Consider the following 18758-nt stretch of genomic DNA (forward strand, 5'->3'; position numbering starts at 1 on the left):
ATTAAAAAATCAATACTTTGCTGTCAGAGAAGCAAGTGTTACGATGCATTTAAGTAGTTAATTGCATAAGGCCCATAAAAGCTTCAAGTTTGGGTAGCAAGGATGCCATAATTACAGTCCAAGCAACTACTTTTTATTAATGGTGGACTTTAGGGAACGGTGGTTGCTATCAGCATTGCTGCTGTATATGCCATTCAGAAATAATGGATTCTCTTCTCTCTTCTCCTGTAGAATGCTAGTCTTATGCAAATTATGCATGATCGCCAGAATAGTAACTGGTTAAGGTAGTGTATCTTCACCAAATTCGTTTAAGTTGTTTAAAAGCAGTGCTTTCTAGCTTTTCTCTATGTGATAGAACACATAGAAAAATCATAATTTTGTATGCCATATTGAGGTAAAAAACAAGGTGGCTGAGAGATGAAGGTATCTAAGAGCCAGAAAGGCTCTTGCTGTCTTTCTCAAGGGCTAAGGGAATCAGTATGTCTGGCACCCCTTTTACTGACTGAGAATCACTACTTTAAAATGTCCTATCACAGAATTCTGAAACTAGAAGAGGTCTTAGATATAATGAGGTCTATCGCTCTTTAAGTAACAGAAGAACAGAGAGACCAAATACTGGATTAGTCAATGTTGCATAGTTAGGGACTTAAGGAGCCAGTCTAGAATCTAAATTTTCTCCTTTCCAGATCAGTTCCACTACACCTATCCTCTCCTGAAGGTGACTTGCAAACAAAGAAGAAAGTGGTAAAATATACTTTGTTCTTTTTTCCCCAGAGAATAGATTATCAACAAGGCCATGTCGAGTGACCTCTGAGAGTCTATAGGGAGAATGCCCTCCTCTTCTGATTGGGGACAGTTGCAGCAAGGTAGCTGCCACCTGAGAAATCATGGCTTCATGACCAGGACTTCTTATTTGTGTCCTGGTCCCAGTGCCCTTTTGCAAGTCTTTTGTCCTAGCAGTGTTTGGCAAATTGTATTTCCTGGCATGGTTTTGCATCTTTGAGAAAAAGTCAAAATCCGTTTCTACTGACAAAGTACTTGAGGATGTCTTAGGTTAGTCTGCTCCCCACAAACCCCTGAAACATGGAAAGGCTATTCATTCTTGGATTCCTGTCTTCATAATAGAAAGTTGATGATGTTTTGAGACATTGACATGGCCATACATTCTTCACGGACAACAAATTCTTTCCTGAAAACAAATGAAGAGATTCAATTTTAAAGATTCATGCATCAGAAGAGCTTCTGCTCAGTCTTCAGTTCTTGTGCTGTGATGCTCAAAATTCTGCACTGCATAAATTTTGCAAGTGTAAATTTATTCATTATGATATTCTATTAATCAGATTATAAAGTAGTAAATGCTACATAGAGAATGTATTTTATCAGAGCATTTTATAAAAGAATACTTATAAATAGAAGGGATATACTATAAATTGGGTTACAGTGCTATTGAAAAAAAACATAAGAAATTGTAATTTCACTCCACGTGAAAACAGACAGTGTTGTTCTTTAAAGTGATGGATATTGAAGATCCATTTTATACTTTATATTTACAAGAGGATCTTCTAAGAAAATACAGATAGATTTTAAATATAGATTAATTGTATCCTTTCATAATATGTAATTTGAAAGATGTATTATTGCTGAGTAATAATAGTGCCTTGTGTTTGTATAGAAATTTGTTTTATAAAACCTAAAGCAATTATGTGTACTGTTGTGAAAATAGTTACATCAAAGTATTTCATTGAAAATTTATTCTCATGTTGTAGATGGAAAAACTGAGGCAGATGTAAGTTTTAAATGATTTTCTAAAATTATGCAGAGGTAGAAATTAAAAGTGAAATATCATTTCTGAAAGTCTACAGTCTTTTCCATTATCCAATGTTGTCTCTTAATTTATTGTTTTGTTACTAACAAATTTTTAAAGACTATATTTACTTGTACCTATAATTTCTTCACTTTGATAATTTGACAATTTTTTATTATCCCAATCTCTTAGTGATTCTGTTTGTTTGTGTGTGTGTGTGTGTGTGTGTTTGTGTGTGTGTGTGTGTGTGCATGTTCAACAGTGAGGGAGTATCTATTTTCTTCTCATTATTGCATGTGTGTGTGTGTACAGTTTAGGTTAATTGACAACTTCATTCAGTTCCTTCTTCTGGTCTTAGAGGAAGCCTGAAAGAATGGCTCAGTAGGATGTCCACTCTTTCAAACAGTTGTGGTTGACTCCTCCATGTGAGACTGTTCAACACATTGGAAGGTCTTTGCTTTTGCTTTTTAAAGCAAGAGAATAAAAAATATACTATAGTTTGATTAATTCTGTGGGACTGAGTTCCTAAGAATAGTCCAGTTGCTTGGTGGAATAATCTCCCTGAGAATGGAGAAATGCTCTACTACTGTTATCGTTAACAGTCAACATTAGACTCTCAAGTTAAAGTTCTCTTATGATTACAATTATTTTGCCAGATTAAAAAAAAAAAAAAAGTTGTGTGCTCTCACTTTAAGAAATTATTTTAAATCCTACAGAGTTGCTGGATTTCCTTTTGGGTTTTTTGACTCTCAATTTATATTCCTGATTACAAAGTGGTTTGAATTATACTATCAATGGGGAAAGGATTCTGATAACTATGGTGGTGCAAATTTCATCATTATCTCCACCCAGATTAGTGGCTGGAGTAAAGCAGAGGTGTATCAAATGTCAAACAAAAAGGACCCTGAGGAAGAGACTGATGGAACTCTTCAGTTATTAAGAAGTATAGGAGGCTTATTCATACTTCCTCTAAATATTTAGTTAAAACAGAAATTCTATTCTCAACACTCCAGATATGCATAATTTGTGATTCTTTATCAAGATCTGTGTTGTCCAATATGGTAGCCATCAATCATATATGGCTATTTAAATTTAAAATAAAATTAATTGAAATTAAACAAAATTTAAAATCCAATTTCTTAGTCTCATTAGCCACATGTCAAGTGCTCAGTGGTCATATGTGGCTTGTGGCTACCATATTAGACAGTGCAGACCTAGAGCATGTCCATCATTGGAGAAACTCTACTGGATATTATTGGGCTAGATTATTTGTGAAACTAAAAAGTTCAGGTCTCTGTGTCCCAGAACACTAGGGAATCAAATAGAATACAGAAAACAAGAGCTCAAAATTTCCTTTTGTGTGCTAAATAGCAAATTTTAGATAATAAAACATATGTAATTGATCCTTCGTTGTGTTCTTGAGCCCAGGACTAAAAAATCTTTCTCATTTGAGCTCATAGCTAAGAATGGCCTGCTAAATTTTAATACAAATATGCAACTCCAAACTCTAAAGAGAGGCTTAGTTGGAGAAGAAATTTCTGGAAGGCTTAGCTTTTTATTTTGTTTTGGGTTATTTTGAAGTGGGATTGTAGTTCATAGAATGAAATCCTTGAGAACCCACCATTTAGCTAATTTTTGGAAAAGAATGCTAAGAGAAATCATGCATATGATTTACAGACTCATACATATATAAAAATAAAAATATCACATGAGTTGCAGTAGCAGAAGATGAGCAGAATTGTTAATTATCTTTCTAAGCTGATGAACTTTTAACTCAGTGCCTTTTTTTTTTTTTTTTACTCAAAGTTAAAATAAAATTATAACCATTTCTCTTTCTGGCCAAGGTCTGAAAGTAACAAATAGTACTCGTTCTAAGCTATTTTGAGGTGAATTTCCTTCCATGGTTTAAGGGATTCAATTCTTATATTCACATCATTTTGATTTATGTTTATAGAAACAGGCAATGACTTTATGTCTGTGTAAGACTTTGTTAGTGCAGGTGTAAATTAAAAGTCCACAGGCTTGGTGGCTTGGTGATTGTGACATTTATTCCTGTCTCCACTGTCACTCTCACATCCAGTGGACACACTTCAAGTGGGAATGGATCTCAGCCCACAAATACAACCACTTAAGAAAAAATAACCAAACCAAAGCAAACCTTCATTTTCAGTAACTCAGTTGTTACTCTAATCCCCCTTTTCAGCTGGTTGTAGGGAAAATCTTAATCTCTGTCACTCTCAGCATTTTCCAGGAACCTCCAAAGAACTGTTATTGTCCCAGGACCTCAAAGCATGCCAAGACCCCAATACATAGGTGGGAACTGGGCACCTGCTGCCCCAAGGCTTAGGCCACAATTGGTGGTGTGGTCACTTCAGGGCCGGGGTGCTCTCTGCCTCTTCAGGGCCCAAGAGACTGCCCAAAGTCCATTGTGCCTGGACCATTGTTTGTAAGCCACTGTTTGTAAGCCACAGGCTTGTTCTTTCATTTAGATTCTGTTTGGCTTTCAGAGTGGTTTTTGCTCGTTTTTTTTTTTTTTTTTTTTTTCATTTAAATCAGTTTTTAAGCTTTAAAATCCAGAAAATTACATATAAAAATGACTTTCTGACCAAAGAAGATATACAGAGGACAAATAAGTATATGAAAAGATGCATTATACATTAAATGTCATGAGAAAGTACAAATTTTCTTTTAAAACATTGAGTTACCACTATGCACCCATAAAAATGGCTCAAATCTGGAACACTGATGACACCAAGTGCTGGAGAGGATGTGTAGTAAGAAGAACTCTTGTTTACTGCTGGTGGGAACATAAAATAGTGCAGCCCCTTTGGAAAACAGTTTGGCAGCTTTTTTACACAACTAGACATGCTCTTACCATACGTTCCAGCAAGCATACTCCTTGGATATTTACCCAAAGGAGCTGAAAACATATTTCCACACAGAAACCTGTACAAACGTGTTTTAGCAGCTTTATTAATAATTTCTAAAACTTGTAAGCAGCCAAGATATTCTTCAGTAGGTGAATGGATAAATATATACTATAATATGTCCTGTAGAATATGAATATTACTCATCCCTAAAAAGAAATTGCTATGAATCCATGAGAAGATATGGGAGAAACTTACACGCATATGATTAAGTGAAAGAAGCTAATTTGAAAAGGCTATGTACTGTATGATTTCAATATATGACATTCTGGAAAAGGCAAAACTATGGAACAAGTGAAAAGATCGGTGGTTTCTTGGGGTTGGGGGAGGGAGGGATGAATAGGTGGGACACGGAAAATTTTAGGGTCAGTGAAATGTCTTTGTATGATATTATGGTAATAGATTTGTGTTGTTATACATCTGACTGAACCCAGAGAATGTACAACACCAAGAGTAAATTCTAATCTAAACTGCGGACTTTGGGTGATAATGAAGTGTCGATGCAGGTTCACATTTGTAACAAATGTACCACTCTGGTGGGTGATACTGATAATGGGGGAGGCTGTGCACACTCAAGGGCAGGGTTATGGGTTATATGGTGAAACTCTGTACCTTCCTCTCAATTTTGCCATGAACCTAAAACTGCTTTTAAAAAATTTAGTTGTTTAAAAAAATAACTTTCTGAATTCTTTCTTTTTTGGAAACAAGTAAAAGATTTTTCAACCTTTGGTCATCATCCTGGCGTTACCCATTGGTTGGCACAAATTGGAATGATTCACCACTGCCCAGTTCTTCTCAGACCCCACACCCCCTCTTATCTCTCTGACTAGCCCATGTTAATCATTTCCATTACCAGCTTGGACTCTGTGAATTGCAGCACTGAGTTGATATCACATTAAGACAAGGGGCTCTGCCCTTTGTGATTAGTGCTAGTCACTGGCTGCAGGTTTCACTGGGGAATTCTGTAGCTCCTGGGTGAGGCACACCCACTCATCCCAGGGGAATTCTCCAGAGAAGAGGGCAACCATGAGCCATCAGAGGCCAACAAGCACTGATGTTCATGCTTGGTAAAGGGTCTCTGGGCAGGGCACCAACAGCACCTACTAAAATGTACCTGTTATCTAGCAAAAAAGAATAGAGAAATTCTTTCCAAGAAAATAATTTTATGTAATTGTGAAAGTTTTATGTTAATTATTATTTAGTCATTTAAATTTTGTTTAGCCACATTTAAGACAAACTCTATATTGTGTTTTCAGTTTAAAGAACCAAACAGATACTTAAGACCACAACCAATTTAATTTAGAGTGTGATGTCCACAAGTGTGTGTGCACCTATGTGTGGGTATGATATCTGTGTCTAGAGTTCGAAACCAAGTTCTTGAATGTGACAAGTGTTTTCTAATATTCAGCACCAGCCCAACTGAGGCCTCCTCTGGTTAAAGGAATCAACAGCACAGCAATCAGTATTAGGTGGTTTCCACCTGAAGAACTAAATGGACCCTCACCTATATATCAGCTGGAAAGGAGAGAGTCATCTCTACCAGCTCCGATGGCCAGGGTGATGAAAGGAATTCGTTTCACAGGAAATGGGTATTATAAATTTCCCAGCTCCACTCACCCAGTCAATACAGACTTTACCGGTAAGTACGTTTGACATTGCTTTATTTAAGAGGTGCTAAGCCCCAAGGTGTTTTCTATTATTTTGATATCCCTTTACAATAAATTTTTACTATGCCTATTTATAGAAATACTAATTCAGCCCTTTAATAACTGTAGCCTGATTGTGTCAACATGTCCATGTTTTTGGTATTCTGGGGGAAAAAAGTAGGGTGAGTGAAAGAAGGAAAGAAACAAAAAGAAAGATGACAAAAGGCAGACATACTGGATCAAAGTATGTGCTTGAGATGGCTCTTAGATTCTGTTCACTGGAACATGTTCCTTGGATACTATTTATTGTGTTCTGTGGGTGAATGAGTTTGAGAAATGCCCCATGCTATCAGAGATTCTCAATGTGCATCAGGTTATTAAAGCTTCTAAAAAGAATTATAAGAAAGCTATTTAACTGTCTAGCTAAGCATTCCTAACAGGTTTGGATGTAATTCTCTCTCTCTCTCTCTCTCTCTCTCTCTCTCATAGTGCAACAACTATTAATGTCTCGTGTTCTGTGGAGAGCATTACGGGAAAAACTAATTTCAGGGAAAACATTATTCTGGGCCAGGACTGTGGTGAAGCAGGTGAGGCTCTTGCCTCAAGTACACAATTTAAAGGCACTAAAAAACTCAGTGTTAATGTGAATAATATTTTAATGTGATATTTTTTAACTTAAAAACCAATGCAAAAAAATCCACACAAAAAATACTATCAAAATTTTAAATAAAGACAGGATTGGACCCTGCACCTGCACAACCTTCTGGCGTCTGCCTTACCCTGCTCCTGGACTTACTAGTACTACAATGTTCTGGAAGTCCTATGGCCTCTATGAATTATGGTTTCTAATAACACTATTTCAGTGCAGCTGTAACTGTTTATGGGACATACTTCACTTTTTCAAGTTTCTAAAAAAGTTGCAAAGAATAAGATATATATTTTTTCTGTAAACTCATAAAGTTATTCATTTATTTTATGAGGAATTCACTTTGGAACAGCTAGTCTTTAACATATTGCATATGTGACCACAATAAAGTAGAATTTGAGCTATAAAATATAGCTCAAATGTCATTGCTTTATTTTTACCTAAAATAGTAAATAGTTTGCTTTTCGGTGAGGCTGGCTGCTGATGTACATTTGTAATGAATCATGATTATGTTCTAGTTGAGATATATTGAGATTAATGCATGCTTAACCACGCTCCCAATATATCAAAATCATCACTGAGAATTAGAAATGGAACCATTGAGTTCCTCTAAAATGCTCAACTTCCGCTTAGTATTATTAAAATGGAAAAAAAGAAAAGAAAAAAGTAGGCATGTGAAAAGCAACACAGGGATAATCGAAAAACCTTTTTCTCAAATGGAAACATTGTGGTCCAACATTAGGCTTGTGATGTGTTTCTTTCAGGAAATAGCATCCATTTCCACTCAACTGGATATGACTGCTGCAAGGATGTCAGCTTGGATTTGCAGGCTAACCAGCAGACAGATTTTTGATGGGATCACCCACTGTTGTTGCCGTGAAAGATAGAATGGCCCGTTCACTGTTAATAAATTTAGTCGTTCTCACTGTCTCCCTTGCTGGCCTTCTACTCAGAGGTGCAAGGGCTAGGGGCAGACGCAGTGTCTGGGAAGTTTTCCAAATTCCTCTTTTAAAAAGTTAGGCTGTAAACACCAGCTTCTCCAAGCAGGATCCTTATGTCTATAACAAAACCTCCAGCTGCACAGAAAATGTGCTTAGAGTACACATCATTTGAAGGACAAGGCAGGGGGATCACACGTTTGGCTGGAACTACTCCCCGGAGCTTTGATGATCCCTGGAGAGTAAGAGTTCTTCTGCATTCAGGCACAATCTAGGACGTGGCTGGTTCCCTTTTTATTGAGAGCTTGGCTTTATTTTTAAGGCTCCCTTTATCTTTTAAAATAACCAGGTCTACATCAAGTTGTTGGTTTGATTCTTTGGCTTAATTGCCAGGTTTGGTGGAGTAATTTTATTGACTTGGGCCACGGCTTAACTCAATTTCTGAGCTAGGACAGGTTTTCAAGACCAACTCAAGACTTTCTTTAAAATTGCGTCTTTCCTAACTAGAGAATAGGTGTGTAATTAGAATCAAACATTTGCCTTACTTATATATTCTCTCATTCAATCCCTCTGCAACCTTGTGTAGTGATATTTTCACCTTCCTCGTACATGAGGAAATGAGGCTTCGATAGGCAGCTTGCCCAAGGTACCATTGCCACTGAAGTCCAGGCTGAAAATGTTATCTGGGGGCTTCTGATTCAAAAGCTGGGACTGCCACAAAAGGGAGAGGAGCCTTGTAGACTGTTCTTTGGAAATTATGGAATGACAAGTATAAAAAAGTAATAAATAGGGATGGGAGATGAAGAACTTCTTACCCAAATATTCTGTACCCACCACTGCTAAACATTTTGGATTTGCCTTTTAGTTAGTTTCAGGTAGCAAACAGTAAGTTAGTGTTGGCATTTACTTTTTTATTCATATCCCCAAAGACTTTTGGGGATTAGTTAGTTTGTTGAATAGAAATTAATTCCAGAGTATTACTAGCAACTAGATGTTTACGATCTAAATGAAATTATTTTAAATGAGCTGAAATGCTATTTGTCAAACAGTGCTTTCAATTCACTTTTTAAAATATCTCATGCAGTTTTTATATTCTGAGACAAATGTAATGAGCACATTTTAGAAGCCTCTAATACAGGGATACTTCAAAAAGTTCAGGGAAAAGTAGAATCGAAAGATAATACAAATCTTTCCATGACCTTTTTCAAATACCCTTGTATGACGAATTATATTTTAAAAGTTAATAATTTAAAGATAAACTAAGATGTCCTTTATTTTGAATTATCTATTTTAAAATCTCAAATTTCAACTAAAATGATTCCTGAAATATGAATGGAAATATCAATTAACAAAGACAAATATGCAGTGGTATATATTATTATACATGAAAGGGTACATCAAAAGTTTGTGGAAAGATTCGTATTATCTTTTAATTCTATTTTTCCATAAACTTTTTGAAGTACCCTTGTGTATTATGTATGAAAAAACAAGTCAGACTTTACCCATCAGCAAAAGGAAACGTAAATGCGTTTATAATACATTCCATGATCTTAAGCAATCTGTTGAATGTCTCAGTATAAAATAACTCATTATTGCAGTATAAGAAAGGAATTTCTTGTATAATTCACCCTCTTCCATATTTGTTTTAAATATTTTTACCTTACACAATATAATGAGGAAAATTCAAGCATATGAATACATGTCCTAAAATGTTGCTTAATATTGTAAATAATTAAGCTTAGTATTGTAAATGAATTTTGTCAAAATCTACCTTTGGGGAGAACGATGAATCAGATAAAGCTTTTTTTGAACCTGTTTTTGCTCCCTCTTCTTTTCTGATACAGGTGTTCTTTCAAAAATCTAATCTCCAAGAAGAATATATTATCAGTTATGTACATCATAGTATAAATTTAAGACCATATGTTAGCTCCCCACTTATATCTGATTAGGAGTGAGGAATTGGGAGCAGATTAACTGATAAGTTAGTTTCAAATCTTTATTTTTAGTTTCCTTTTCTTTAAAATTGGCATAATAATACCAGTTTCAATATTGGTTTTTAGCAGGTGGATGAGAATTGAAGGAGATGGCCCACCTAATAAACTTTGCACGTTGACTGCCACACATATTACTCAGCATTCATTAAACATTAGCTCTTAGCTATTATTTATTCAACAAATATTTAAGTACCTACTATGAGACAAGAGCTTTTCTAATTAAGAGTCTTCTGGAATTTATAAAATCAACATTCTATTAGTTCATTTGCTGTCACACATGAAAAATATGCTTGACTAAATATTGTATCTGGGGCATGAGTAACATGCAATATTCTATATTAAAATATGATACTTAATTTTGTTATTGAAAATAGTTGAATTAATCTACCTAGTGTTGAGACACTGGACAAACTACTTTTCTGAGGGTCTAATCTTGCTCATCTATTACATTGTGAGTTATGTTGGATGACCAATGCTTCTAACCTCTAAAATTCTAATTCTGTGAATGTTGAATATTTAAGTAGCCCCCCAAACTCAAAATAGAGATTGTTACCAAGCCATCTGTGGGTTTAAAAACACCTAGATTTTTAAATAAACTGTTTGGTTATGATTCTTTCATATACTATTATATTTACAATTTAAGATGAATATGAATTTACCCTTTACTAGTCTGAAAAACAGTGATATGAACAGAATTCATCAACATAAAATGGATATTCAGTTCTTGGATTCTATCTTAGGGTACAAAGAAGCATTAAGTGCAACATGGTATTGTGATCTTGTAATTAGAAAACCATGTAAACATATATGGTGAAATATTCCCCTGGTTGCATGGGGTTAACAGTACTTTCTCCTTCCAAAACAGAAATAGCAAACAGAACATCTCCTCTCTCATGAAACTGGAAGGAGATATTACTGTGTCTTTGGAGAAAAATATCATGCACATTTTTTTCAAGAATGCAGAGTAAATCCACTTGATTTACACAAAGAACTTATTTCTTTCCATGTGATGCTAGTAATCCAAATGGAACCTGGTAAAAAACAGCAACTAAAGTACAGCTCAGATTGGCATTCCAAAGGTGACCCTCTCTCTCCTTGTCACTTTTTTTTTCCTCTTAGCAAAAGCAGGTCTATGATCATTTGGGGGATGGTTTGACTACTGTAGTATCCAGATGCCAATCACCCCAGCCTTTTTAACTGCTTTTACTGGTGACCCTGCCCAGAAATCAGGAACTGCCTTTGGGGAGATCTTTGTAGCAAACCACTAGGGAGATGAGCACACATATGCACCTGGATGTAATTCCCTTTTATTTGTCTTCATGAGAAATGTGATTACTGATGTTGAATATCTTGCAGATGAGAACTCTGTACGGTTTCTTTATAATAATGCTGTTCAAGGACACTAGATGATTGTCACATATTTTTGTCTCATAGTATTCACCTTCCCCAAAGTGGCTGAACTAAAATGCTTTAGGATACAACATACAATTAATTGCTAAGGTTTGAAAAGAAAAATGCAACCTCCCCAAATCAATATTGTTTACTCTCCATATTTATGCTTTATTATTATTAATTTTTATTTTCAGTGAATTGGGACACTAAAGCACTTCATTAAAAGAAAGCTGATTATAAGCAGTTATAGTGAAGGTGCAGGTAGGGCAAACTCCTTCAGACAGACTAATTAGTAAAAGCATATTAATTCTGACCTTCAACACCCTTGGAGTCCTAGTATTTGTTTTTCTTAGAGTGGGAGCAAGTAATTTTGCCAAAAAGTGCTTTAAAAAAAGAAAAGAGAAAAAACAACTAAACAAAATCCCACATCTATTTTCAAGGCAGATTTAAGTCATTAATTTTACTTAAGCTTTGATAGATTTTGGCTATAGTTGTTGAATAACAAATATAAGAATCTACTATGTGACCTAGCAGTTTAACAAACAGATGTCAATACATAGAAAATAAAGACAAGAGGAAGAACATGGAACTCAGGAGTAAAGCAAAGGAGGAAAGTTGCTGTCAGACAGTGATAAAGCTCTGGTGTGTTTGCTAATTGTGACAGAATCAGAAGAGGTGAGAATGTCTGGTTGAGTTCATCTGTATGGAATACAAGGATCTAAATGCGTTATCTTCTTAAAATAGCATGAGTCAAACTAACCCATGGTAACTAGGGATATTGTTAAGTTTAGCTTTTACTACATTTAGTAGAGAGGTATAAATTAGTAAGTTCTTAGGAAATACTTCACATGGCATCGATGACGTTAATGGATGAGATAGGACCATTTTCCCCATTCACCAAATTTATCATAAAGGCTAATTTATGAACGCATGTGTTTTAACCCTTGCAGTTTTAAAGTGATTCACTTTGAAGTACATTTTTATAACTTCATCTATTGTTTGAAATATTGATGGTAAGTGGCTAGTAAGCCAAGCTAACCCTGACCATGCCAATACTATAGATTAATATTTTCATTGCAAAAAAACTGTTTTCGTTAGCTGCTAAAAACACTTTTAATCAACTTAAGGTGTATATATTTTTTTATCTCTTTTGTTATCAAAGATGTATTGCCACTTGATATACAAATTTCACTTATAGTCACACTCTTGCCACCATGTCCCTAGGTTTTCTACATAGTCTCAAATTCACCTGCTTAAATTGTCCACTGCCTTTTTCTTCCAATATGTTGGTCATTTTGGAATCTTTTCAAAGACTTTATTGCTAAAAAAAAAAATTGCCATCACTTAATGACACTGTTTAACAATGTAACAGATTAATTTTAGTCCCCTTTTCATACAGCTTAAATGAGTAGAAAGAGAAATTTTGAGCAAAAAAGAATCATAACAGTCAGCAATGGTAGTAAAACTAGCCCCTCTGAAGATAATTGCTTTTTGATTAAGTAAACAGTTTTGTATTTATTTTCTTGGGAAAATTAATTAAAATAATGTAAAGATGTATAGGTATACTTATTTATATCAGTTAGGACATATCTAACACCCATGGAACAGAATAGATGAAAATTAATTTTGTTTCTACTCATATAGAGAGGATTCCAATCATATCACTGTCAAAATGCCATATCTTTCAAAACTGGATTCCAGTGGTCTGAAGAAATATTTTACAAGATTTTGCACTCACTGTTCTGTTTGAGTGGGGAAATTTCAAGTGCTAGTATGCAAACCACATTTAAGGTCCGTATGTTAGAGGAGGCTCATGAACATAGCGAGGGCATTGTTATGAGCATGGAGAAGGGAGGCTCGGTTACTTACATGCTCTTGACTGAGGGGCGTGCTCAGTCTGGGAGTTCTGTGGCCTTGTGTGCAACTTCAGAGGAAAGGCACGAGGAGGAAGAAGGGGGAAGGAATACCTGCTTAGACAGTCAGGGCATCTAAGTCACCTCTGGCAATGGTGGTCACATCATTCCCACAAATAAAGAACATCCTAGGGGAATTTCATAAGGGAAGGATAGGATTTATGGGAAACTTATGGATATTGTTGGGTAATCCTCCCCCCATAGATGTAGAAAATTGCAAAACGATGGAGACGCCTCTTCCTCGGCCTCTCCTTTACTTCGCTTTCCTTCTCTGAAACCTGTTCCTCCTTGTGTGTTTACCGTTCCCAGTGCACGTTACCGACTGCGAGATGGAAACCCGGGACGTGTCCTGGAGTGTCCTGCTCACGCCCTGGCTCACATGCCACCAGCTGGTCCTCCTCTGGCCATTCTTCTTCTGTTGCAGCTCCTGGAACGATCTGCTGGTCCTACGGCTGCTGTAGCTAGTCCAGGCCTGTACTGTGGGCTTCTCTGCCAACAGTTTCACTCTTCTCTAGGCTATTCTTCAAACTAATAATCTTTCTTGTTATTTTCTTGCTGAAAACCTTTGAATAGTTTTCCAGGGTGATGCCCTGCCCAAACTTTCCCGCTTACCTGCCTACCCTCGAGCCTCATCTCCACACCCATGTACCTCCTGGTTTACTCTCCAGCTCTGCGACCGTCTTTCAGTCCAGCTGCTTTAGTGTGGCACACTTTCTCAGGTGTCCAGGTCCTTGAACATGTTGATGTCTTTATCTGACATGATCTCCTCTACTTTCAAGTCCTCCTCTGTCCTTCCACCTGGCTAATTGCTGCTCATTAAAGTGTTAGCTTAGCTGTTCCTCTAGCCTCTCATCATCACCTGCCCGCCCTGCGCGATGAATCTGGGTTGGGGCTCTCTCCTATGTACTAACAAAGAAACGACATTTAGCCCTTACCACACTGTGGAAATTGGTTGTTAACTTATCTCCATCCCAAATAGACTGAAATTATGACTATTTTCTTGTAACAGTTATAACATTTGTGTCTTGCACAGCGTAAGACACCTATCAGATGCTCAATAAATGTTTGTTGAATAATGAATTAAATAAATAAGTGATAGAAAAGGAAAATCCATAAGAAAGTTTGTTTAGCTGTAAGAATTACTTAGTGGTGAGATTCACTAATGCATTAGAATATATTACATATTTTTGAAAGTTATCTTTTTGGAGGTTGTTATTGGTTTAAAGTAATAGCTCAATGTGTATATTCTCTATTTGCCTTAGATGTATAAGAAAGTATACTTTAAAGCTTTATAGTTCTAAAAACAAAAGAATTTTTTATTAATGATCCTCAGTTGCTGGTGAAGTTACTTTTGTGTCAATTGTTATAGCCAAAGTGTGCTATATCAGGAGCTGTTTTTCGTCCTGCCACAGGTATCACATTGCATGGTTGGAAACTAGGTTTTATGCATCTTCTTAGATACAAGATCTCCCTAGGTTTATTAAATTTTGAGGTTAATGAATATTTTGACACTTTTGCCTATACATATCATTAGGGCTTATTGCAATAGGTTTAAGATGACAGTCGTAATAAACATATACAGTACAATAAAAAGCTCCTTTAATCTTGAAAGTGCTTTATAAACAACAGTGATCAATGCTGTGGATGGATTAACAGCATCATACAAATTGAATTCTATTTCAAGGGCAGTGGAAGTATTGATGTTGGCAGTCTAGTTCAGAAGGTGGCAATGATGGTAGAAAGGAGTGCAGGTTCTGGAATCAGACTCCCTGAGTTTAAAATCTGGCTCTGCATCATGCTGGTGTGCAACCTTGCACAAATCACTCCTGCAGTCTAATGCTCAGTTTCTTCATCTGTAGAATGGAATATTCTAAGGTTTCAGTGCAAGAATCACTGTAAAGAATTGGCACACAATATCTTAGAGGTCTTTACTATGTATGAATTTATGGTGGGCATTCTGTAATTCTGGATTTGAATTATGTGCCTTCCCATGTCGTGCATGTATTTTAAGTGTCTGAATCACATACATCTTGGTGATGCTCTTTTATGACCTCTCTCTGGTCATTCTCTTCATTTTACTCAACCTGTGAAGTTCTGACCTTTGTTTTTTCAGTGACCTTTCCTCTTCCTCAAGAGACTTACTTGTTCTACATATCGTTTCTGCACTTCTTAGTAGCTACCTTTAAATTCTAATATGGGCTTTTCTTTGTTTGGAGCCCTCTGATAACAGCTTCAATCTCTTATTGTTATTGGTCTATTCAGATATTCTGTATCTTCTTGGCTCAGTTTTGGTAATTTGTATGTATCCAGAAATATATCTATCCCCTCCAGATTTTCAAATTAATTGGCATAGAGATGTTTATAGTAGTCTCTAATGATTCCTTGTATTTCTGAGATGTCAGTTGTAATATCACCTTTTTCATTTCTAATTTTTGTTATTTGGGCCTTCTCCTTGTCTTAGTTAATCTTGCTAAAGGTTTGTCAATTTTATTTATCTTTTCAAAAAACTAACTTTTGGTTTCATTGATCTTTTGTATTGTTTTTCATGTTTCTATTTCATTTAGGTCTGCTCTGATTTTAATAGTTTCCTTCTGTCTACTAATTTTAGGTTTGCATTTTTCTTGTTTTTCTAGATCTTTAAGGGGAAGTGCTAGGTTATTTATTTGCCATCTTTGCATTCTTCTGAAGTAAACATTTTATGTGATAAATTTCCCCCGTAATACTACTTTTACAGTATCCCCACAGGTTTTGTTATGATGTGTCATTATTTTCATTAGTTTCCAGAAATTTTTTGATTTTCTGTTTAGTTTCTTCTTGGACCAACATGTCATTAAGTAGAATGTTGTTTAATTTCCATGCATTTGTATAGTTTTCAAAGTTTCATTTACTATTGATTTCTAATTTTAATCCATTGTGATCAGAAAAAACACATGGAATAATTCCAAGTGTTTTTAATTTGTTAAGACTTGCTTTGTTACCTGACATGTGGTCTATCCTAGAGAATGTTCCACGTGCTGATGAGAAAAACGAATATTCTGAGGTTGTTGGCTGGAATGTTCTGTAGATATCTGCCAAATCTAATTGGTCTAGAGTATTGTTTAGATCTTGTGTTTCTCTGTTGATTTTTTGCCTAGATCATCTGTCCAGGGATGAGAATGGGGTGTTTAGGTCCCTCACTATTATGGTGTTAGTGTCTATCTCTTTCTTTAGATCTAATAGTGTTTTCTTTGTAAATCTGGCTGCTCTGACATTAGGTGCATATATATTTATGATTGTTATATCTTCTGGATGGATAGATCCTTTTATCATTATATAGTGTCCTTCTTTATGTCTTTTTATGGTTTTTGCTTTAAAGTCTATTGTATCTGATATAAGAATAGCTACATCAGCTCGTTTTTGATTTCTACTTGCATGATATATCTTTTACCATCCTTTCACTCTTAGTCCATTTGTGTCTTTACAGGTCAAGTGAGTCTCTTGAAGACAGCATATTGTTGGGTCCATCTTATTAAAAGTCAGTCAGTCTGTGCCTTTGAGTGGGGAATTTAATCTCTAAATGTAAAGAGTTATTATTGAAAGATGTTGATTTACTCCTAGCATTTTACTGATTTTTGTTTAGATGTAATAAGCATTTTTTATTCCTTTCTTTCTAATTTTCTGTTTGTCTTCTGTATTTGTTGGTTTCTTGGGGTGATAGATAAACTATATATTTTTTCGATTCTGTTAGCATTTTTGTTTTTCTGGTAGGTTTTGTTCTTTCTTGTGTATTCATGGCAGTGATGGTTGTTTTTGTGGTAACAAACCCAGTACTTCCTTGAGAATTTCTTGTAGGGCTGGTCATGTGGTAGTGAATTCCCACAGTTTTTGATTGAGAAATATACTATTTGTCCTTCATTTAGGAAGGATAGCCTTGCTGGGTAAAGTATTCTTCGCTGACAATTTTTGTCCTTTAGTGTTTTGAATATATCATCCCATTCTTTTCTGGCTTTTAGGGATTCTGGTGAAAAGTCTGATGTTATTCTGATTGGGGCTCCCTTATAGGTGACTTGCCACTTCTCTCTTGCAGCTTTTAAGATTCTCTCTTTGTCTTTGACTTTTGTCAGCTTGATAATCACATGTCTTGGACAGGACCTTTTTGGGTTGAATGTGTTTGGTGATCTTTGGGCTTCCCGAATCTGGTGATCTGTGACTTTCCCTATACCTGGGAAGGTTTCTGCTATTATTTCATCGATATGTTTTCGATGCCATTTCCTTTTTCCTCCCCTTCTGGCATACCCATCATTCGGATATTTGAACACTTAAGGTTGTCAGTTGTCTCTCTTAGATTTTCTTCAATTTTTAAAATTCTTTTTTCTTCTTTCTGGTTCCTGTGATAATTCAAATAGCCTGTCTTCAAGGTCAGAAATTCTCTCTTTTGTTTGTTCAAGTCTGCTGGTTAAACTCTCTGTTGTGTTTTTTATTTTGTTGAATGAATCCTTCAGCTCCACAAGTTCAGCTACATTCTTTTTCAAGGCATTGATTTCTTTGTACATTTCTTCTTTCAGATCCTGTATATTTTTCCTCATTTCATTGTGTTGTTTCCCTGAGTTTTCTGGTATCTCAGTTAGTTTCCTTAGAATAGTTACTCTAAATTCCTTGTCTGTCATTTCAAAGACATCCTGTTCTATAAGATGTAGCACTTCAAAGTTGTTAATTTCCTTTGGTGGCAATGTACTTTCTTGATTTTTCATATTACTGGTATCTTTCCTTTGGTGTTTTGTCATTGTGGCCGGGGGTATCACAGTCTACTCATTTCACCCTGATGTCTGGCTTGGATCCTGAAGGGACTGCTGCTTCAAGCAGCAGAAACTAGACTAGGCCAGAAGTCCCACCCTGCCTGCCTTCTCTAGCATGGATGGCTGGGGGAGTGAGGTCCCTGAGCCTCTTAGGACCCTCCTGGTTGCGGGAATGGCCTGGCCAGGACCGGACAGGTTAGCTGCAGAGTTCTACCAAATCTTCATAGAGGAACTGAGGCCAGTTCTCTACAAACTATTCCAAAAGATTGAAATAGAGGCCATTATCCCAAATTCATTCTATGAGGCAAACATCACCCTGATACCAAAACCAGACAAAGATGCATTAAAAATAGAAAGCTACAGGCTAATATCCTTGATGAATATAGATGTAAAAATCTTCAATAAAATACTAGCTAACAGAATACAGCAACACATACAGAAAATTATACATATGATTAAATGGGATTCATCCCAGGGATGCAAGGTTGGTTCAACATACACAGTTCAATAAATGTTATACACCACATTAATAAAAGCAAAGACAAAAACCACATGATCATCTCTATTGATGCTGAGAAAGCATTTGACAGAACTCAACATGGTTTCATGATAAAGACTCTCTACAAGTTAGGCATAGATAGAAAGTATCTCAACATAATTAAAGCCATATACGATAAGCCCACTCCCAATATCATGCTGAATGGGGAAAAGCTGAAAGATTTT

The 18758-nt window shown here is 35.9% G+C and overlaps 1 protein-coding gene across 1 annotated transcript in view; it reads left to right on the top strand.

Annotated features, from left to right (window-relative positions):
• USH2A (usherin) overlaps positions 1-18758 on the top strand; it is a 763885-nt gene that overhangs the window by 230282 nt on the left and 514845 nt on the right. Inside the window, exon 20 of the mRNA XM_063114845.1 lies at positions 6140-6370. Coding sequence (XP_062970915.1) covers positions 6140-6370 — 231 coding nt within the window. The remainder of the gene's footprint in view (positions 1-6139; positions 6371-18758) is intronic.

Source organism: Cynocephalus volans, chromosome 11 (assembly GCF_027409185.1).
Source record: "Cynocephalus volans isolate mCynVol1 chromosome 11, mCynVol1.pri, whole genome shotgun sequence".
Lineage (NCBI taxonomy): Eukaryota > Metazoa > Chordata > Mammalia > Dermoptera > Cynocephalidae > Cynocephalus > Cynocephalus volans.